Source organism: Rutilus rutilus (assembly GCF_951802725.1).
Source record: "Rutilus rutilus genome assembly, chromosome: 1".
NCBI lineage: Eukaryota > Metazoa > Chordata > Actinopteri > Cypriniformes > Leuciscidae > Rutilus > Rutilus rutilus.
Genome location: NC_140209.1, coordinates 65,846,727 through 65,870,299, shown reverse-complemented (window position 1 = coordinate 65,870,299; position 23,573 = coordinate 65,846,727). Strand labels below are relative to the sequence as shown.

General features: G+C 39.9%; 2 protein-coding genes across 3 annotated transcripts in view; one reads left to right on the top strand and one right to left on the bottom strand.

The window, feature by feature from the left end:
• The window catches only part of LOC311295414 (NACHT, LRR and PYD domains-containing protein 3-like), a 55,271-nt gene extending 39,130 nt beyond the window's left edge, over positions 1–16,141 (bottom strand). The window contains exons 1-5 of the mRNA XM_084416785.1: positions 16,044–16,141; positions 15,215–15,463; positions 12,791–12,892; positions 9,886–11,823; positions 7,249–7,419 (exon numbers count right to left, since the gene is read on the bottom strand). Coding sequence (XP_084272911.1) covers positions 7,249–7,419; positions 9,886–11,823; positions 12,791–12,892; positions 15,215–15,411 — 2,408 coding nt within the window. The 5' untranslated portion in view covers positions 15,412–15,463; positions 16,044–16,141. The remainder of the gene's footprint in view (positions 1–7,248; positions 7,420–9,885; positions 11,824–12,790; positions 12,893–15,214; positions 15,464–16,043) is intronic.
• A 2,639-nt stretch (positions 16,142–18,780) lies between these two features.
• Positions 18,781–21,516, top strand: LOC311296431 (uncharacterized protein). Of its 2 annotated transcripts, XM_084418200.1 has the most exons (6): positions 18,781–18,877; positions 18,968–19,058; positions 19,212–19,329; positions 19,415–19,515; positions 19,597–19,635; positions 21,489–21,516. In XM_084418200.1, exons 2-6 carry the CDS (start codon positions 19,002–19,004, stop codon positions 21,492–21,494), a joined length of 321 nt encoding a protein of 106 aa, XP_084274326.1. In that variant the 5' UTR covers positions 18,781–18,877; positions 18,968–19,001; the 3' UTR covers positions 21,495–21,516. The 2 variants fall into 2 exon arrangements, with proteins under 2 accessions (XP_084274326.1, XP_084274325.1); XM_084418199.1 differs by lacking the exon at positions 21,489–21,516 and having other exon boundaries at positions 19,597–19,765.
• The last annotated feature ends 2,057 nt before the right edge of the window (positions 21,517–23,573 follow it).

The following is a 23,573-nucleotide window of genomic DNA, read 5'->3' as shown; positions in this document are numbered from 1 at the left end:
AATGTCTTCATAATATAACTAGGTACAAGTCTGGAAAGTTTGGTGTATATAGGTGCTACTGAAGTGGAGATTTCAGACTTGGAGTATGAGAGAAAAGTCATTTTGAGAAAACGGGCTTTAAAGATTTTTCATCAGCCAATGAGATTGCGCATTCAGCCCTTCTACTTTCACGATTGGTTGCTGATAAAAAGGAAATGACCATATTTGGATCCGGCAGGATTGTAGACAAGAGAGAGAGCTTCCTAACGGTGCTTCTGATGACAGGCTGACGGCAGAGATCGCGGAGCAGCACGTTGATTAAGAACGCGAACTTTTGTTGAATTTATGAGAAATCTACAGACGCAAACAGACAAAGTGTAATAAAATAAAGACCTAAATGTGTATTTCGGACTTTTTTTTCAACACAAGTCTGAAAGAAGACATGTTATTGAAGACAAATATCCCCAAATCTCAAACTTGACCAGTAAAAAAAAAACGATGTTTTTGCCTGCCGTGTCTCGCCTTAAAATACCTTCTCTCTTTCTGAACAGGCGGAAACCTTCACTAGGGCATGCGGAGACCACCAAGCGGAGAGGACACTTGAGCGGGACACTCCACTTCGGCTGTGCACTGTAACCAGGTAGCAGGGTTTAACCATTCAACAGCGTATCAAACGTTCATTTCAAATACCTTTTCCTTTTCCGAACAGGACAGCGACTTTCGGTGGAGCATGTGGAGACCACCAAATGGGAAGGATGCTCTAAGCAAAACACTCCACTTCAGCTGTACACTGTATCGATGCAACTGGGTTTGACCATTCAGCAGTAATGAAACATTCAGCTGTAATACCTTCTCTCGTTCCAACCAGACAGCGGCTTTTGATAAGGACGTGTGGAGACCACCAGACAGGGAGGATGCTTTAAGCAAGATGCTCCAATTCAGCTATGCGCTGTAATAATGCAACAGGATTCGACCATTCAACAGTAAATTAAACATTCAACGGCAATACCTTCTCTCGTTCGAACCAGGGCAGTGGCTGTTGATAGGGACGTGTGGTGACCACCAGACGGGAAGGATGCTCAAGCAAGACGCTCCAGTTCAGCTGTCCGCTGCAACAATGTAACAGGAATCAATGGATCAACAGCATTAACAGAGCGGGGCTGTCTCGAATGGTGAGTTGGGTGCCTAATGTGACAAACCCTGTTCAGGAACAGCGGGTGAAAGACTATAGAGGAGAGTGCACAGCAGACTATTAATATTTCTCCACACGATAAACTTCACTCCATAACACAAACCGTGTGAATCGTCACTTCAGACACTGCATTCCACTCGCACACCGTGCATTCGGGCCAGCACTCACCCACCGGTCTTTCTCCCACCGGATCGACTCTCGTTTCTCACACGGCTCAACTTCTCCCAGAGACAGCCAGGACGGATGTAGCAATCGTCACATTCAGTGAAGGAAGAACAAAGGGTGAAGACAGATCATTAATTCACTCGGTGTAATAATCCACTCGTGCCACACGCTTTCCAAACGCTCCACAACACTTCAATGTCAGTGCATATAAACCACGGATCAAATACTCATCACTTTGCGTCTCTTCCACTGCTGACGATATCCCTTGGGTTCTCGTTGACAAAACTTCACTCTCTCCTTTCCATTCCTCAGCTTCAATCTTCGCCCTGCTGCACAGTCCAACTTCAACTATAAACAACCCGCCGACAAAACACAGTATCTCACGGGAGGAGAACCACCCTGACCGTCTGTTTCCTCTCTCTTTTTAAAGCCCCATCTTAATGCGCGTTCCTCTCACAACACTCTCTGTAATTCTCCTCACCTGCTGTCAATCAGGCAATTGGCCTCGCTGCCATGGCAACAGATTTCGCGGTGTGATGAGACGACCATCCACAAGAGGTCTCCAAATAATACTGCCTTCACGAGGATTTTACTCTCTCCTTATCTGGCTTTTGTCACACCGTGACATAAGCACAAATGTCAGAGCATGTCAGAACACCTCCAGGGCCCAGAAAACAGCTCAGACCTCAGAGGGTTAACGTTGAACATATTGAGCAAAATAAAAAGTAGTGCCCCGTTTGTCGGAACGAAACCCTATTTCTAGGCCTCTTTTAGGCTACCGACAGCGGCCTATAAGGCCTTATTTCAGGGTCTTACATTTTTTGTTTTCACAAACCAAGAACAAAAGTCATTTTCTGAAAACTACAAAGTTTTACAAACATGCTGTTCACATTTTATTGTAGCAAAGTTTGTGCTGAATACAATGTAATCAAACTTTAGCCATGAAAATGTTATAAGTAACAGAAATAAGCACAAATGTCAGGGCATGTCAAAACACATCCAGGCCCCAGAGGGTTAAAATTACTCATATCATAAAATAAGACTTTGATCATATCACCCACCAATAATCGTGTTAAAAAATTGTGATTTCAATATTGACCAAAATATTCATGATTATGATTTTTGCCATAATCAAGCAGCCCTAATATATATATATATATATATATATATATATATATATACGTATAATATATATATATATATACGTACAGGTGCGTCTCAAAAAATGTGAATATCGTGAAAAAGTGCAATATTTGTAAACATGTAAACCAAAATGTTCCAAACCTTTGTTTATATAAATGTCAATAACTACAGACTACAGCTCAAAAAAATAAAATAAAAACCCTTTTATCTCAAAATATTAAAATATTTCATTTCAAATGTGATTAAATTACCATTCATACAGTATAAATACAGGGTATCTCTCTGTTTAGTTCAGTACTCTCAACCACAATCATGGGGAAGTCTGCTGACTTGACAGCTGTCCAGAAGACGATCATTGACACAAGGAGGGTAAGTCACAAAAGGTCATCACTGAAAGGGCTAGCTGTTCGCTAGGGTTAGGGGCCGAGAACCGGTTCTTATCCAGAACCGTTAGTGTTTTTAAAAAAATACCAGAACCATGCAAAATTCCTAAGTTTCGGTTCCGAAAACGGTTCTGGTGTGCTGTGTTGGCGAAGTGCTGTGAGCTTATCCTTTAATAGCGACGTCTCACCTCATATTAAAATAGTAATGAATGAAGCCCTCGCGCTCCTCAAATACGTTTTGCGTCAGATATCAATGCAGAGAGAGAGAGAGAGAGAGAGAGAGAGAGAGAGAGAGAGAGAAGGAGAGAGAGAGAGAGAGAGAGCTGCACGATTAAGTTAATCTTTAAAAGATCTCGATTCAAACACCCACGCGATCTTATTCCTAAATTACAAAAACCTCACCCCTGAACATTCAAATCTGTTTGCGCTGTCGCTGACCCAGAGAGAGCAGTTGTCAATATGAAACAGCTTTACAATCACACAGTATCGATATTTCTGTTACAAATATTCAAATGATCACAGAAGTAGTTTATAATTCGAGTATAAACTGATGTCTACGGTAGCAACCAAAATAGAGTAAATCACCTTTTGAAAGTCGCTGCCTTCAAATAACTAGTGTATCGATTACATCTGATGCTTCAAAACATTCATAAAGACGCAGTCCGCAACTTTTTTGTGTTCAGAATTTACAAAATGTATACAATGAGCGAGTGCATCATGAATGCTTTTTTTCAATCAGTGTTTTTGTCTGATCCAGAATTACTACGTTAACCCTGCAATAAGCGTTTTTACTCGGACTATACTTTAGACTGGCGGATCGCAGCTACTGCGGAGTAGCCAAGTACCTGCGTGACTCGTCATAGACATAAATAGAGAGAAGTAGCTCCGGCAACAATGTTCTTCCGCAAGACGCATGCAGTTTATTAACTGCTATAGCGCTGATTTATCCAGTAATGAAACAAGTAAAGTCTTAAATCAATTATTCAAAAGATTTTAAAAATAATCTGTTCTACACACATCTTACATTCAAGCATATTCTACCCCTTCTGAGAGGGTATTCTCCACTGCTGGAGATACAATAAGCTAGGGAGAGGTTCCAAATTATTCTAGAGAATGCAGAAATTTTTATTTCCCTTCAGAAAAACTAATTCATTTATTTTTTGCAAAAATTGCTTAACAATATGTTGAATTTGTTGACATTACCAGTCTGTTAAACTCATTTGACAAGTATAAGAAATAAACACAAAAAGGATTGTGGATTTTTCCCTTACTACTATTTTTTATTAGTTGTTCTCATATTTTTTATTGAATGGGAACCGGAACCGCAACCGGAATCGTTTGGCGGAACCGGAATCGGAACCGGAAAATGTCTTACGATTCCCAGCCCTACTGTTCGCAGAGCACTGTATCAAAGCATATTCATGGGAAGTTGACAGGAAGGAAAAAGTGTGGCAGAAAAAGGTGCACAAGAAACAGGGATGACAGCAGCCTTAAGAAGATTGTCAAGCGAAGCCGATTCAAGACCTTGGGAGGGCTTCACAAGGAGTGGACTGAAACTGGAGTCAGTGCATAAAAATTTTCTGCAATAAAGAAAACGCGGACAGAATGGTGGAACTAGTCATAAAAACTAAATTTACTGTATAATGCGAAATTTCACAGAATTTGTCAAATTTTTGATGAATAAATAAAAAGCAGGTCAGTACACTTAAATCAAATCATGATATAGACTAGTGTCTGTGAATATTAAAATGCAAAAAGACCTGCACAGAATCCTGCATGTTCTGCGTGTCTCTGTGTGACTGAATGACAGAAGTTTTATTTACCACACACACGCTGAAGCACACGTGGTGCTTGCGGTGTTTTCAGCTTTTGCCGTCTCTCTATATGAGGACATGAATGCACGAATTTCATCTCCAGAGCCGCTCAGAGCCACTTCATGAGCATTTTACCATTTCATTTGAGAAAAACTATCGTCATATCATAAACACACAGAAACAACCAGTCAAAATAAAAGTTTGGTTTAACTTGACAGAAATATATTACATTCACTTGTCTAAGATGACAACAGAGACTTTTGACACAAAGCAAGCCACTTTTTGGGCCACTTGTGGATGCAAACAGCAAATCGCAGGCTTAACCAGGGAGAAAGAAGCAGGCATACATCATTATCTACTATGTTATCTACTATTTCGGGAGAAAAGAAGATAGTGAGGGAGCAGTCAGGAGGAAAGTGATGATGACAGCTTGTAGGATAAGTGTGCCATAGGATAAGTGTAGGATCTATCATTTTTATTTTTCTATCTATCTGTTATTTTTCTTTTTTTGTAATTCCTATGTATGTCTGTACTTCCCTTCTGCACTGGAAGCTCCTGTCACCAAGACAAATTCTTTGTGTGTGTTCTGATTCTGATTCTAAAGAGATATATAAATAAACGTGACGTGATATGACTTTACTGGAGTGCCGAACTGCAAAGCTTGTGCAAACATCCACATCACTGTGACCAGATGCTTTCTTAACTACAGTTACACCACTGTCATTTTTGTTGTGTGTTTATTTTGTTATTGAGAGGAAAGAAAGCAGCACATGTTTACATATTCATCTAAACACCACTCTCAGCAGTGTGGGCAGCGCCAGGATGTTCGCTAACAGTATATCGCTGGACATGTATTTTAAACTTCTTTTTACCCCTAAATGAAGAACGGAAAAGAACTTTGCTGTGACTCGTGAGTATTTCAGGAGCTTAAAGGATTATGTCATGTTTTGATGCTCACAGCTATCTTGAATAAAGGTAATGATTAAATTGTGGATGAAATAATGATGGATCATCGATAATGGCCACATTATCACTCTGTTTTCATCTTATTCATTCATTTTCATTAGCTTATGATCATAAATCTTTCATAAATCAGCATACTGTAACTAACTACAGGTGAAGGAAAATATCTATACACAGGACAATACATACCATAGTCTGCTTGTTACAATTATATGAGTAGAATATGTACATATACATTATTATTATTCTTGTCCTCATCCTCCTCTTACCCTCATTCCTTCACTTTTAACTCTTGCTTCACTTTTTTCATTCAAAATGGCAAAAGGTCATCTATGTTATTTAACTGTGCTAAAGCTCTGGGGCCATATTCACAAAGAATTTTAAGGCAAAAAGAAGCTCCTAACTGGTGAATTTAGGAGCAACTCCTAAAAATAATGGGCGTGTCACTCGTAACTTTAGGACTCCTAATTTTTTTGATTAAGAGTAATTCACGAAGCATTTTAGCCCTAAAAGTAGCACCTAAGCCTGGAACAGCTTAAAAGAAGTCGAGAGGACTCCAAACTCACTAAGACCTATTCACAAACCGCTTTTTGTGGCATTTCACGTTGCGATGTTTTGAAATGCGTATGCGGCGGCTACAGGAGCTTCCAATCGCGAGGGAACAATTTTGCATTGTAGGCATATCTAGGGATGCAATAACGCCACCAACAACAACCAAAACTAGGCTACTCATTGCATGTAAACTAATTGTAACGTTTCATTGTGAATCAAATTAAAATGTTCTTCTCTTTGCAAACGTAGGCAGAGGCATATAGTGACAGATTAATTCAATAATGTTGCAAAGATATTGCATCAATCCATATGTTTCATTAGGCCACTAGGTTATTTGTTTTGCCTTATACTCTTTATTCATTTAGGCTATTTATTCAGTTATTCATCATCTTGCGTCCTTCGCACTACTTGTGTAGCACACGCATTCTCAGACCTGTCACCTGTCACTCATCACCGTGGGGGAGGTGTTTGGAATCATTCCCGCGTTACAATCATCAGCCAATCAAGGTGGTCACTTCAGTCAAGCTCGTGCATGAGTAATGACGTCATCCATAGCAACGAAGACTCATTCTTAGTTTAGGAGTTGTCATTTTTCTTTACTAAGAGTAGGTCTGAAAGGCGTTGTGAATAACTTTTAAGAGAAAACTCCTAGCTAAAATATTTTAGTGCGATTTAGGAGTACTCCTAGTGGTAAGATAAAATGCTTTGTGAATACGGCCCCTGATTTCTAAGTGAACAATTCGACAACTACTGTTTACAGCTGGGAGGAGTGGGTATTACTATTGGTGTAAAGAGCTTGGCATTTTGAAATAAGTTGCTTTCCAAAGAGACTAAAGAGATTTTATAGTCATTTTAAATGTTGTACTTCATGTAGAGAACTGTGTGTTTTTTTATATGATATACAACTGAAAACTGAGTATAAAGCAGGAAATGTAAAGCCAATTTTGCAGCCTTGGTTTAAGGATTTGGTACATTAGAGTTTTTAAGTATTGGTGATTGTTCCAATTAAATATATCAACAATTGAGAAACTGTAATTAATAAATGTGAAACGCAAACCTCAGTACATTGAGTTGACAGTGTGAACTCTTCAGTCCAATACAGAGCAGCTTCACCGAATCCTGCAGGTGATTGTTCCTCAGGTCCAGCTCTCTCAGGGGGGAGTTTGATGATTGTAGAGCTAAAGACACAATTTCACAGTCCTGGTCTGTGAGATTACAGTCTGCCAAACTGAAAAAAAAGAGAACTAATTAAAAGGCATGCTGGTGTCAAGACCAACTTCAACATATAACATCACGCTGGTTGTCTTTTCAGCAGGAAGATCCAGCAATTCTTCTACAAGAGGTAAAAGGAAACTGTTAATTTTAGGGGTGGAACGGATCGCAGTTGATCCATGATCCGTACGGACCAGGCTCCACGGTTCGGCATGCATGTGATTTGTGGATTAACTGCTAAAATTTTACCATCATAGAGTAAGTTTATAATTTGAACGTGTTTTGTCTTGCCAGTTCACACATTCAACCAATTTTAAATGTGGAAGAAGAGGCGAAAATCGCACACGAAGTGCACGCATGCAGAGAGAGAGAGAGAGAGAGAGAGAGAGAGAGAGAGAGGCGCGTTTCAGATAGCGCTCGAACACCAAATTGATTCCTCTTACACGTTTCTTTGCCTTTGAACGGACACAAAATGATGTCAAAATACCCGTCTAAATACCTGTCTCTGCAAGTATTCTGTCGGTTATGTCACAAGTGAACAGTCTAGAAAGAAACCGCTGTTTTTCAGTTTTTTCAGTCCATGCATTTGGTCTTAAAGGAATAGCACACACCTAATATTCCTACAGTTGTCTGTGTCATTAATGCTAATAAACCAACAAAATACAGCTGAAAACAAAGATGAAACTATATTTAATTTGTACAGTGAACAAATAGTGTTATTTTATAATTAGGCTTCATTATTAATTTCTGTACCTGAATACTACTGTTAGACTTTGTTATTTAGTATTCATCTCTCCTTGTAATTTGTGTATTGTTCTTATTTTATTACCGACTGTTCACTTTATCAGTTAGGCTAGTAGTTTTTGATGTGGTATCGAATAACTTCAAGTGAGCTTTAGGTAAAAAATTAAAAGCAATTAAAAGCTGATCCGAAAAATGGTCCGATCCGAGGCTCAAAAACCGCAAATGATCTGAACCGTGAATTTTTATTTATTTTTTATTGTGAACTGTGAATGTTGTGATCCGTTCCACACTAGAGAATTTGGTTGAGAATGAAAACAACACACTGCAATTAGTGCAAGTAATTAATGTTTTATGCTTGTGAACATAATATTCATCAAACATCCATCACAATGTGTCACATGCAGTGGTTAAAGTGGGATTTGGCAGGTGGGGGAACCCTCAGGGAAAAATTACTCACTGTGGGACAACATATTGGGTATCGTGGTATAGCAATACTTTTTGAGACTAGAGTGTCACTGTGGCACCAACTATCACAATACTTATTTACTTGATATTTTAATGGTTGTATTTTGGTCCATCTACATCTACACTGATACGACGACGATACTATGTTAAAATTGACTGGGCTGAAAATGGAAAAATTCAGCCCTGGCACTGTAGCCACACCAGCCCAAATTACCATCCACAGCCCCACCCACAGACACGGGCATTCAAATGTGAGGTAGTTAGGGGGGATTCAGGGACCCTTTGGGGTTTTCTCCCCCGAGAAAAATTTGGCAATTGTATGAAATTTGTGCAATTGTTACCCAAAAAATGGGTAAGAAGTAGCTTTAAAACCATGTCAGTGGGCATTCGATTATTTGTCAATACCTGCTCTCTCCTCATCTTCATCTTTCTTTTTATCTCAGCCTCCTTATCCTGCCCTATTTCTTCCCCTCCTAAAGCTGAACTTTGACTGATAGTCTTTTCATTTTCGTCTGTGTCAGTGAAGAAAATAAACATAGGCTCAACTGATATTTATGTTTTTATGAATCATTTTCTTAGACAAGTTAATTTACTCAAGGCTACCAGGATTGTATTGCCAATAGGAACCTTCTACAAGCTTTGGAATTTGAAAACGTCTGTTTTTAAATGTTAAAAGTAATTTTAAATAATACAAATTATAGGCTGTTTACCGCAGTTGGTGTAATTGGCAGACATTCCCTTAGACATCATGCGCTGTGGAAATGCGTCAAATCATTCTCAGGTATAAATATGCAGCTATAACGCACGTAGGTGATTTTGAATGAATATTTCATGTCGATATACAATGGTTACATAATGTTAAAACTAATCCTGCTATTGAATTGAATTGTAAGACTGCCGACCCTATAGAAGAGTGGGAAGGGCAAACACATGTCCGGCGAATATCGAACCTAAAACTAACTTTACCACGCTCAACCACCGTGAGTGCATTTCACACATTTGTAATCGCTGGCGTTCAGCGGGGAGGGGAGGAAGGACTTTGTCTGCATGCGTGAACCGGCGTAGATGCACTCAAATCAGACAGGAGAACCGTGACTGAGAACATAACATCAGGAAGCATGTTTGCGCACCGCCTACCATCGCACTATCATTGATATTAATTAATCTATTTATTTATTAATTTATCTGAGGTGCCGGAACACAGTTCCAGACCGTTCCGGCCCACTTTAACCCCTGGTCACATGTAATTGTGTTATTAGATCTTCACACTCACCAAGCTTTTCTGCAGTTCCTCACAGCAGGTACCAGTCTCCTTCGACCCTCCTTTGATTTAATGTTGTACTTTTTAAGGTCAAACTCATCCATCACCTCCTCTGACATCAGGATCATGTTTGCCAAAGTTGAGCATTGTGCAAGAGAAAGAATTTTACATTTCGCTTTAGATTTTAAAAACGCCTGCACTTTTTCAACAACAGAATTATCCTTCATCTCAATCAAGCAGTGTGACAGATTCATCCATCTTTCAGGACTAACATTGTTTTTTTGACCTCGTTTGAGGTTTTGGATTATTTTCTTGGTGCTCTCTGGGTTGTTCTCTGTGTGAATCAGCACATCCTGTAAGAGTCTCTGATTGGACTCCAGTGAGATGCCATGAAGGAATCGAAGGAGAAGATCCAGGTGTCCATTTTTACTGTTCAAGGCTTTATTTACTGCTTCCTTCAGAAATACATCAAGAGGAACCTTTCCACACTGAGTTATGGACATTCCTGTCAGGTACATTTTCATAACTTCAGTGTTCTTGTGTAAATAGCAGAGAAACACATACAGTGCTGCAAAAAACTCCTGAAAGCTGAGATGTACAAAGCTGTAAACCTTCCTGTGATAAATCACAGATTCCTCCCTAAAGATCTCAGTGCAAATCCCAGAATACACTGAGGCATCTGTGACATCTATGCCGCTCTCAATCAGGTCCTCCTCATAGAACATCACATTGCCCTTCATCAGCTGATTGAAAGCCAGTTCAGCAAGTTTCACAATCACTCCTCTGTTGGACTGCGGGAGTTTCTCTGGATCTCTCTCTTCATACTTCTGGTTCCTCATACTAGTTTGAATGAGGAGGAAGTGTATGTACATTTCAGTCAGAGTTTGAGGGATTTCTGCACTGAGATCTTGTTTCAGGATGTTTTGAAGCACAGTGGCTGAGATCCAGCAGAAGACAGGTATGTGACACATGATGTGGAGGCTTCTTGCTCTTCTGATGTGTGAGATGATTCTGCTGGCTTGATGCTCATCACTGATTCTCTTCCTGAAATATTCCTCCTTCTGAGGCTCATTGAATCCCTGAATTTCTGTCACACGGTTGATGTAGTTTGAGGGGATCTGATTGGCTGCTGCTGGTCTGGTGGTGATCCAGATGAGAGCAGAGGGAAGCAGATCTCCTTTCATGAGGTTTGACATCAACACACCCACTGATGAAGACTCAGTCACATCAGAAACTTTCTCACTGTCTGAAAACATCAGTGTAATTCTGCTTTCATCCAGACCATCAAAGATGAACACAATTGTACATTCATCATAAATCTTTGAGTCCAGATCTTGAAGTTCAGGATGAAAGTCCAGCAGAAGTCTGTGAAGACTGTACTGATGATCTTTAATCAAGTTCAGCTCTCTAAATGGAAGAACAAACATGAAATCTACATCCTGATTGGCTTTTCCCTCGGCCCAGTCCAGAATGAACTTCTGCACAGAGACGGTTTTTCCAATTCCAGCGATGCCTTTAGTAAGAACAGTCTTGATTTTGTCTTTCTTCTCTCTTCTCTTCTCCTCATATCCTAGTTCAGGTGAAGGATCAAAGATGTCATTGCAGTTGATTGGAGTATCTTGGAGTGTCTTGTAACTTTTCTCCATCTGCAGCACCTCATGTTCTTCATTCACCCCTTCACTCTCTCCCTCTATGATGTACAGCTGTGTGTAAATCCTGTTCAGGAGGGTCTGATTCTCTTGTAGTTTGATTCCCTCAAATAAGCTCTCATACTTGTTCTTCATGCTGGTTTTGTGCTGGTCTTTGACTCTCTGCAGATCATCATGCACTGGCTGGTGAGAATCGAGCTGCAGGGCTGCTTCTGTGTCATGATGACTGATGTGTTTCTGACAGGAGGAGGATGTGCTGGTCTGACAGGACACATCTCTGATCTGGTCAGCTCTCACACCACTGAAAACACATTAAGAAGAACAGAGACACAAAATGGAGACTGATGACAGAGACTGCAAACTCAGTTTGTTTCTGCATTTCCTAGTTGCACAGTAAAATCTCCTTTGCCACAAGTGAAGCATGTGAAAAGTCAGAGAAGATTTTATGTCTAAAGAACCTGCCACCTTTCCTTTAGAAATAGAAAATCACAGATTTCCTTTTATCTTGATCAGATGATTTAAATTCCTGATTTTTAAAAGTGTCATCAACATATGATTGGCAAGTTTAGAGATAAGCAGTCTATTTATAGCAAGTTAATATTGGCTGATTTATGGCAGATCGATCAGATTTTCCTTACAAAACGTACATTTATATATATTGATATAAACAAATATTGAAATGAGCAGAGATTTTGTGGCACCCCCTAGCTATTCAACACAACAACCAGATTGGGAACCACTGATTTTATTTATTCCTAGCCAGAATTTTCTCGTTTCAGTTTTTATCAAGATTGATAATTTCAGTACATCACTAATTTAAAGGATAACTGTCGACATAACACTGATGCAACACATGCAACAAAAATCATTCCTGTGTAAATGTAGATCTAACAGGGAAATGACAGACAGAAGCGTAAGAAAACACTATTTAAGACACTTTAACAAAGTGAAAGGATTGCTTTCTTTGTATCTTGAATTCCACTTGTTACTTGTTATACATGTTAAAGTTCTGAACCTTTGTGCATTCTGTGTTCATGTGTCTCTCACTCTACATCAGTGATCTCAAACTCAATTCCTGGAGGGCCACAGATCTGCACAGTTTTGCTCCAACCCTAATCAAACACACCTGATCCAGCTAATCAAGGTCTTCAGGATTACTAGAAACTTCCTTGCAGGTGTGAGTTGGAGCTGGTTGGAGCTAAACTGTGCAGAGCTGTGGCCCTCCAGGAATTGAGTTTGAGACCACTGCTCTACATGATGATACTCACACAGGGTCAAAGGTCACTGCTCCATCACTGAATTTTGGGGCCTTCATGGGCACACAGTTGGATCCTGGAGAAGCTGCTCTCTTTCTCTTCCTGTTGTTGATGCTGAGAAAAAACAACAGAAATATTTTAAATTGTTTCTTTGCAGATTTTTTGGCCAACAAAACTGTAATTTATAGAGCAGTATGTGTATTATGCATCGTTTTAGAGAGAAAACTTGTTTTATTAATGGTAGGGTAAATGAGACTAAAGGCACACCGGGATATAATGTGCGTTTTTTAAATCATTTTCACAAATATTTCATGGCCCACAGAATATTTTGTTGTATGAATAACTAACTGAACATGCAATATATCAAAAGAAAGAACAGACCATTTGCTTTTCAGTTAGTTTGTCTGAGTCGTTGTTGGTAGTGTAGTTTAGATGGGGTTTTCGTATGTTTCTGGTTTCCCTTCCGTGTTTGGATTATTAGTTTATGCTCTCAATTGGATTATTTGCCTTGATCTCGGGTCTGGATTGTTCATGTTTTGCCTTTTGTTATTAAATCTGTTTAAGCATTTGGATTCGCCCTGGCCTTATCCTTGCGCACCCGTTACAGTGGGTAAGTTTCATGAAGAAAGTGACTAGCAGCCTTGTCACCTGACCTGAATACTGCACGCTGATTGGCTAAAATGGACTTATCGGGTTGTTTTCACAAACAACAAGAGTGCTTGTCAGTTTCTGCTGTAAACCATGAACTTGCGATGCCTTGAGAATGGACAATACCGGCTTTTCTGGCAAAACGTGTTAAAGCCCTATTCGAACAGGACTAGTTTAACATGGAGAGGTGGGGTAAAGTAATAATTACCAGAGCTTCTCTGTGATTTTAGTCCCGTCCGAATGTGAATCTCAGTAATCATTACGGACAATGTGAATAAAGATTATATAATAATAATAATTTGTTACATTTATATGGCACTTTACTAGGAACTCAAAGCGCTTCTCATATGAAAAGGGGGAATCTCCTCAACCACCACCAATGTGCAGCTCCACCTGGATGATGTGACGGCAGCCATATTGTGCCAGAACGCCCACCACACACCAGCTTACTGGTGGAGAGGAGACAGTGATGAAGCCAATCAGTATATGGGGATGATTAGGAGGCCATGATGGACAGAGGCCAAGGGGCTAATTTGGCCAGGATGCCGGGGTTACACCCCTATGGTATTTATTTAAAACCCCTAAAATCCCCACTGTTGCTCTCAAGCCAGCTTTCTTATTTCTGATATGATTTAGTGTGATTTTAGCTGATTTTTGAGCAGTAGATCTCTTCCCATTTGTCATTTCCTCTCCATAAAATTTAAAATTTAAATTAATTTAAGTAAATTTGTGACAAAACGTGTTTAAGATTCAGAATGTGCTATATGTGGAGGATAACACACAGCAGTCCGTTTATTATTTTTAAACATGCCGTTTATCAGTTTTTGCAAATAAACTTCATTTATTAACGGTGAATTAGTCAATTCATTGTTATAAGTTGACGTTCAAAGTTGATGCCCTTTGTCAGTTATAGTTTTTTATTTATTTACTAAAAAAAAAAAAAAATTTAAGTCTACTTTTTAAAAACGGTCATAAACTCACAGACACACTGGTGAAGAGAAGCAAAGAAGAAGAGCAGAAAAAACAATATAGGAGTAAGAATCATAACTACAATTTGTGTGAGTTGTTGATGTTTATTTCATATTTTGAGGAGTTACTTTAGAATATTTTAACTGGGACGGAGCACTAGTGGAAACTTTTTCATTTTAGTTACATTTAATTCAAGTTCAGTGTAAAACTTTTTTTTTTTTTTACTTCTGTTGTTGCTTGCTTTCACTTCAGCAATAAAACCCTATGTGTCTTTTATCAAAAGAGGCCAGTGGTCCAAAGCATTCATGAAATTAAAATCTTTCAAGTTTTTAAATCACTAAATGGAGTTTGAATGTCACCTAGCGGCCATATTGGCTACTGCGCCTAAAACTCCCAGAGCATATTGATAGTTTGAGACAAACTTTAAAGACAACTTGGTTGGATTTACCAATTTAACTTGCAGTTTTAGGGTGACCAGGCACAGGTTTTATATTAATAGAAAATTAAAATAAATGTAAATCAGCACTTTAAGTTCAGCATCCATTTAAGTTTGGATATGTAGTTTTCCAGTCTATGTTTAAGAATAGGATCGCCATATGAGGCTAATGAGACTAACTAGTTATCTGGATATCTATAGATATATTCAATTTAGATACATATTTTATATAGCCTTTTTACCCTTTATTTTAACAACTATTTGTGTTTGTGTGTTATTGCCAGTGTTGTAGTTTTTAGGGGCTATTAATATAATATAATATAATATATCTTGTCTAGAGCGCCAGCAGAATATTGACCGGCCCTGAAATTCATGTTACTCACACAGGGTCAGAGGTCACAGCAGGTCCATCACTGAACTCAGGGGGACTAAACATGGATCTGTTACTCTTCATAGACACACAGCTGGATACTGGAGATGCTGCTCTCTGAGTGTGAACAGACGCCGCCTCCTCTCTCTCCTCACACACACTCATTTTACAGGTACGGTTCTCCTCCTCTCTCTCCTCACACACACTCATTTTACAGGAAGTTTGCTCATTCTCTTCCTCCTTGATGAGAGACTTTTCAGACCTGTATGTGGACACAGAAAACACAAATGAATTTAATTTGCTTTAACGCAAAATTAACAGTTTTTCTCTGTAAATAATGTTGGTTTTTAGAACATGTCAGCGGTCAGCCACACTTTCAAACACAGCAGCCTCGTTTAAACACTGGATTCACCTTCACTTTAATGACACTGCTGAACTCTTGTAACGTTAGGTGTTTTTCACGATCCGTTTTTCGTCTCTCATTAAGCAAATATGGTGTTATTTTTACGCGTTTGTCTGTTTATCCTGCGACTACACTCCCTTTCCCCAGTCTTACCGCGTCACTGAACACATCTAGATTATAAAAATAGTTAAATAGTTTAAAATCAACCAAATATTTCAACATTAAACTAATATTCTCCTGTTAAAGGAAAACGTAAGAGCAAGTTTAACCATTTTCAGCCATTGAGTGTAATTGACGTGTCGTGAGGTATAGGCTAGGCCTAGATATCACGAAAGTATAACTTTCAACTTTATCATGCATTTCAGTTTGAGTTCGTCATAAGGTCTGATTGGACGCAAATACTATCGATATTACAGCTATGAAAAGTTTAACGACTTACTGTCACATGTGAAGCGATTGCTGATTTTCTATCTTCCCAAATGGCTCTTTACAGTCATCGGCTGGCTGCTGGCTGGCTGCTTTCGGTTTCACTGTGAGACGAGTAAACATCATAGACAGTATGGTAAACATCCAGCAGCTCCTCCTCGAATTGATTCTTTTCACACTTCCGGGTTTGGAACGAAGAAATAAATTACAGCTGTGCCATATAATTGCGAGACCGTATTTAAAAAATGTGGGGTTTTTTTGCGTTCCCAGTTCCCACTTGGACTATTTTTATTATATAAGAATAGAAAAGTTTGGGGAACAACATTTGGGGATTAATTTCTTAATAGAAATATACACAAACAAAAATGCTACAATTTAGAATTTTGGAAACTATTTACCAAACTACTACTTTTGAACACAGCTGGTAATGCTGTTTGTGGAGTTGTTTAATCCTCCTCTATTGAGATTTTGAGAGATTTAATGTCTTCTTTTCTCTTCAGTTGATTTCATCTAAAGCTGTGGCTGAAGTCAGTTGTAGTTCTTGTGTTTCTACTCGTCTCTTTTTCTGTTCTCTTCTTTCCTTCAGTGATTCTGCTTGTTAACAGGCTTATTAAGGCTGAGATGACTCCATATTTAATATACACAGGTTTTGTGGCTCAGATAATCACATCTTTGCCAAATGATAACTGAAGTTTTTACTGATGTTTTACCTTTATTAATATACGCCATGCATGGGAATAACACCATGACTAGCTAAAAATCACACATTTTTTATATTATGGAATTAGAAAATGAATATGGCTACTACCTTATCAGTACTGATATGACAAATTACCTTACATATGACTACATACTGTAGTGTTACAGGAATTGTACTAGTCACTTAGATCCTGGTTTGTCTCCTTACCAGTTTTGGCAGTTTCCCCTTTACAGGCACTGGCCTTATTTGGAAAAGATGGCAGAAAAGTTATCCGAGCTCCAACCACTTCCCATGATGAAGCCTTTTCTATCTGTAATGCATGCCAAGGCTCACACTGGCAAATGTGAGGTACTGTGTGTGAGTTAAGTTTACGTTTTAATGTTTTAATGAAACATCCTTACAGCATCAGAAAAAATGTAGCTTGATTATTATCTGGGTAAATATGCACGTTTCATAAGTCAAGAGTAGTAAACATTACTGAAATACTTTAATGCAGTGGTTTTCAGACCTGTCCTGGAGGACCCCAGCACTGCATTGTGTACAGTATGTCTCCCTTATCTGACACACACAATTCAGGTCTTGCAGTCTCTACTAATGAGCTGATGAGTTAAATCAAGTGTGTCATATAAGTGAGATATACAAAATGTGTAGTGCTGGGTATCCTCAAGGACAAGTTTAAAACCACTTATTTAGTGTCTGTGTGTGTTGGGTGTGTGTGTGTGTGTGTGTATATATATGCTTATGAACTTTTTAAACATAATTAACATTACTCTCAGTGATCACACTGTTACAACAGTACTGGTCATTCTGGTTTAACATCAGGGTTGTTTGCAGGGCCCGGTTTTTCAAAAGTAATCCACTAGGATTTTGGATAACGGATTGGATCAAATCTTGAAAATGGGTTTTTCAAAAGAAAAAACGGATTACATAATCGGATTAGATCACGTAATCCAATCTTGGTTTTGATCCGGATCAAACCTTTAGTTTGGGTTTTTCAGAACTTTTTGGTAGGATTTGGATCACTTTGATCCAAAAAATCTGGATTAAACTGATCCCATCAGAAGGGTGGATTCAGCGTGGATTTCATGCCCAAAATGTAATGAAAACTTTAAAAATGTATCAAATAATACTATATTTGGATCATGCAGTATTTTACAAGATATCCTATTTATTCATAAGGTTTTAATTTTATTTGTTCATCCGTCAGGCTACAGTCATTAGGTAGGCTTTAACGTATTCAGCCTTTCAGTATAGGCAAAGTAGAAAGAGTTTGGCCTCATAAAATAATCCCCCAAACAGCTGTCAAAATTGACCAAAACCAATAAATTTTATTCTGTCACAAATTGATATATTAGTCATTCATCACAATCGAAAATATTTTTGTTTTTAGAATATTTATTAGTGATGCATGCAATGATTACAGAATAACCCCCCCAAAAAAAATGCAAAGAATGGAATGAGCGGACTGCTGGAAGAGGATGGGGTGGGTTTTTTCTTGTTTTTAGTTTTTTTTTAAATGTGTGTGTTTTCATTTCAAATAAAAATAAACTTATATTGACCCCACACTGGCTATTCTACTTGTTGCTCTTTACATATCTATAGTTCTACATTGTGATTTCCTATCCTGTTTGAGCACTGGTTATCCAGATTTGGTGATCCTGAAAAGTTCCTATCCGGATCAGATTGATCCAATCCGATGTTACTTTGAAAAACTGGCTCAAAAGTAAGCTGGATTACGTGATCACGGATCGCAAAAAAAAGGATTACTAAATCCGGATAAATTTTATCCGGATTAAACCTTTTGAAAAACCGGGCCCTGGATATGCTTCCTGATCCCTTCCAAAAGTTCTGACTGCACAATTGCAGTTGTGAAAGCTTTTCTTTCATTGTTATCCTACCTCAGAACATTTTATATTTTCAAATATTAAACATATCAAAATTTGCTCATGGCACCAAATTCAATTGATGATACACACACTAATAAATAAGATTTGAATGATAAAGGTCTTGGTCTTATTCTCTGGAGCAGGTTAGGTGGGGCGGGAGAAGCCAGGAGGGTGCAGGAAACACTGTTGTTGAAGAGCTGGAACAGGTCAATAGCTTCCTTTCAAGGGCAGCTCCTACTACAAACTACAGGACCAAGTCAGGTTGGTTGAAAAAAGGGTTAACCAGTGTGTTTGACACACAATGCTAGATTGTACAATTGATTTGTTCTTATTGGTTTTGTTTTTTTATAGGCAGAGGAGATATGATTACTGTACTTGCCATGGGATGAACAATAGGAAGGTGGAGAGTCTCCACAAGACACTGGCGAAAAGATTTGTCAAAGTAAGAAGCCTAGACCGCACGTTAAGGTGTTTCCTGAGCCCTGGAGACACTATGAATGTGATTGTGCTCTCCCCTGCACTTTTTTCAGGGGCAATTGTGGTTAATTTTGCAGTGATACTGTGTTTTCTGTCATTTTTTTCTCTTTTTAAATAGACTACACAGAGAGCAGAAGTGGAAGCAGCCGATCTTGAGAGTCTCAAGCAGGAGTTAAACATCTCTATGGAGGATGCAGATCGGTGGGTGTGTGATGGCAAGCAATGGGCAGCCACTGGTATGTAATATAGTCGCTGGTGTATACATTTCCATATATATTTGTCTACATTTTTGCAGTGATACTGTGTTTTCTGGTTTTCAAGAGAGACACAGGACTCACAGTAGCAGGAAGAGCTCCAGAGTGAAATCCAGGAGATTATTTATTCCATCCGAAGAAAGAAGCATGATCTGTGTCGACAAAATGGTATTTGATACTACATCACTCAACTTGCATTTTGTAATTTACATTTTTTTTTCTAATATATATATTTTTTACAACTTACAGACAGCAACCAAACAAGGCAACGCAAACGGAGAAGACTTGGTGAGCTCAAAAAGACACTCAGAGAGAAGATAGTGCTGTACAACACCATTCCTGGCTGTGAAGAGAAAACTGACACCGAAGCAGCATGCAGTCTCTCTGATGACTTTATTCTGCCTTGGGAAGCACAAGGAGATGCTAATTAATGTGTTTTATTTTTGGGATTTTTGAATTCACAAAATTCAGTTGATTGTTAATACAAGTAATAACACTCAGCAATTTAACACTGCCACCCAGTAAAAAAGGTGCAACATACAGTAAAGAATAACACATTATATATTCTGTTGCTATCTGAAAAATGATCTGTAATGTTCCCATATGAAGACATAGGGCCAGTTGTTCAAAGGTAAGCTGAGCGGATTTTGGTTATCGGATTGGATCAAATCTTGAAAATGGGTTGTTCAAAAGGGAAAGAAGGAATCTGAACTCAGATTAGATCACAGGATCCAATCCTAGCTTTAATCTGGATCAAACCTTCAGTTTGTGTTGTTCAAAACTTGTCAGTAGGATTTGGATAACTTTGATCCAAAAAACAGGATCATCCTGATCCCAACAGGGGGAAGGATTTCAAGGTGGATTCCAGGAAGAAAATGTAGTAAAACTTTAAAATTGGTCCAATAATACATTTGTATCATTTAGTGTATATACTTTTATTTATATTTTGCACTTGACTTGTGTAACCGTTTTAACAGTGATAAAGTAGACATAGGCTACCAATTAAGCTATTCAGTATAGTATAGTAAAGTAAAAATAAAATAAAAATGATCTTGTCCCCATGAAATAATCACCTAAGCAGATTTCAATAACAAACAAAAATAATATATTCCATTTTTCTGTCATTCATCTCCGTATATTAATTTCAAAGAAACAATCATCAGAGATGAAGAAGAACCCTGAACATTCTTTATTTTGTTAACTATTGGACATTTAGCCATTTTATTTATTTTTTTAAGATGTTTTCAAAATATCCACAATGTATTTGTTAATGTATATATGTGTGTTTTATTTGTTGTGGCTCAGATGAGGGGTCATTAAAGAAATTATGAATGGAAGTGGATGTTTGTGTTATTTCTGTGTTTTGTCTCAAAATAAGAAACACTTACAGTGACCCCATGTTGGCTCTTCTGCCTGTTCTTCACATCGCTGGTAGCCCACATTGTGATATGTTGTCCCAATTAGAGCACTGGTAATCCGGATTTGGTAATCTTGAAAACTGTGTATCTGGATCAGGGTGAACCAGTCCAATGTTGCTTTGAAAAACCGGCATAAAAGTAAGACGGATCACCTGATCCTGAACAAGAAAAAATGGGATTTCCAAATCCGGATAATTTTGATCCAGATTAAATGTTTTGAACAACTGGCCCATAGTGATAATCTGATAGTTATTGTTACTCCTGTAACACACACTCTATACTAGTAGTGGTCATCACTTTTCTTTTATATATAAGAGCTGCAATAGCCAAACACATTTAAGAAGAAAACCATATCTATTCTGAAATGGCAAAATCCAACCCAAGCATGAAATAACTCTGCCTACCAATTAGATATCCTTTCAATATGTCTTTAATACAAATAGATAAATCTTAATACTGGGATGAGCATTTCTTTAACTTTCTGTTATATTGTAGTGTGATGTTTCAGTTGTTGTCAATTATGTGTATTGGCTGCATTATTATATGCATACTTAAGGGATGATACAGTTAGGATATTGTTATATTATTACCCTTATAAAGTTCTTCATCAATATTATTCTCAAGGCCCTCAGAATGACTAGTGAAGAACACTGTGCTAGACGTAAAGCTGAATATGTTGTGTGTTAGTGTTTGAAGGTTTTTCCCCTCCACTTTTATTTTCAGAAATAGTGTCGAGTCTCGGCTTGAAGAGGCGACTGTTTGAGCAAGTCCTGCTGGTCAGGCGCATGGAGGAGGAGAAGATGATCATTGTAAAAGAGATGACTCAGCATTATCAACATCTAAAAAAAACATTGGACAAACTGGACAGTCTTCTTCGGGAGACTAAAGAGGACATCAAGATCCATAGTATGTACGATAAATGTTTTTTAGTTAATGTGCAAAAATATGGTGATCCCACTAACCAGGATGTTATAGTTCCCTTTCGTGGTCACTCCGAGTTACGTCGGATGACGACGATTGGGGTTTCGCTTAGAAGCCTATCACCTTCGAGTATTAGAAAACGAGCCAATGGCAATGAAATGCCATGGGTCTGCGGAATTTGCATAGCGTAACTCCGCCCGCCGCAGGGGGTATATAAGGAAGTACGCTGCACAATGCAGACATGCTTTCGCTTCGGAGCCGAGAACTTCTCCACTCCTGCAAGCCAAATATTCTGAGTTAGTCTTCTCTTACCTTCGAGACGAGCGAACTCTCCGGTGTTGGTGTGACGGCGATTTCAGCGAGTGCTCACTACCCTGCTGGTCTGTTCAGTGATCTGACAGTTAGTGTGTTTCTCCCTGTTCGCTTCAGCATCCGCGGAGTTTATCCTCTCACAAAAAGAGCATTGCACGTGGCACGTCTTTTTAAAGATGCCTCGCCCGTGCACTTCTGGTTGCGGTCGCGACATATTTTTCTCTGATGGGCACGATCTCTGCTTAGCGTGTTTGGGCGTTGATCACGCTAAAGCAGCGTTCGTGGATGACTCATGTTCCCACTGCGGGAACATGACCATCTCTATGCTGCGGTCGAGACTCAATGAGCTCACTAGAGCGAGAGTCCCCCTACCCACACCCCGATCTACTGGTCCCGAGAGGGCTAGTACTTCGGCTGGTGGCCGGGGTGACCTGAGGGTGACTGTGTGGGACATACCGCCGACACGTCCACGGTCCACACACCCCTCTCCAGCATCAGCACCCGCGAGTGTCCAAACTGAGACCGCTGGTTCCTCTTCGGAGCCCCAGCGCATCTCGTTTGGAGCTCCAGAGGAAGATACGATGTCGATCGCTGCATCACAAGGTGGGCGCGAGTCCTCGGGAAGTGAGGATTCGGCTGTGTTGCCGCCCTCGGGCGCGCCAGCATTGCCCGAGTCTGATCCCGAGCTGACCGCCATGCTTTCCCGGGCAGCCGCGGCCATTGGTATTGAGTGGTCCCCGCCACCTGATCCAGTGCGCTCGCGGCTGGATGATTGGTTTTTGGGAGCGGCCGCTGACACTCGTCGCCGCCCAACCCCAATACCATTCTTCCCGGAAGTGCATGAGGAAGTCACGCGGTCCTGGAAGGCTCCCATGTCTTCCCGCGATCGTTCGTCGGCTTTCTCCGCCTTTCCTCCCCTCGATAGAGCTGATGCTTGTGGGTACACTGGGATTCCCACGGTTGAACGTTCTGTCGCGATGCAGCTGTGTCCGGCAAGCGCTTCATCACGTGGTGATCCAAAGCACCCGTCCAAAGCCTGTAGATTTTCGTCATCCATGGTGGCGAAGTCTTACAGAGCGGCGGGACAGGCAGCTGCTTCTCTGCATGCCATGGCCATCTTGCAGGTCTACCAGGCCAAGATGCTCCGTGACATGCACGAGGGTAGGACAGACCCAGGGCTCTTTGATGAGCTGCGCGCCGCCACTGACCTCGCTCTCCGGGCGACGAAAGTGACCGCGCGCTCCCTGGGTTTGGTGATGTCCACAGCTGTGGTCCAGGAGAGACATCTCTGGCTGAACCTGGCTGATATGCGTGAGCCCGAGCGGACTCGTCTGCTTGACGCTCCCATATCCCAGGCCGGCCTTTTCGGCGGTGCGGTCGAGGATTTTGCCCAAAAGTTCTCGACTGCCCAGAAGCAGACTGAGGCGATCAAGCACATTCTGCCCCGACGCGCTGCTGCTGCTCAGCCGCCGGTACAGAATCCTCAGCCTGCTCGCCGCCGGGGGCGCCCTCCCACGGCTCCCGCCCCTCCCGCACGGCCCCAGCAGCAGCCTTCACCGGCGCCGCGTCGCGGAG

Excerpts from the sequence above, each read along its gene's own strand:
- LOC311296431 (XM_084418199.1), top strand. The coding sequence starts at position 19,002 with ATGAACAATAGGAAGGTGGAGAGTCTCCACAAGACACTGGCGAAAAGA. Across the intron at positions 19,059-19,211 it reads TGGCGAAAAGATTTGTCAAA|ACTACACAGAGAGCAGAAGT; the intron begins GTAAGAAGCCTA and ends CTTTTTAAATAG. Across the intron at positions 19,516-19,596 it reads TGATCTGTGTCGACAAAATG|ACAGCAACCAAACAAGGCAA; the intron begins GTATTTGATACT and ends TACAACTTACAG.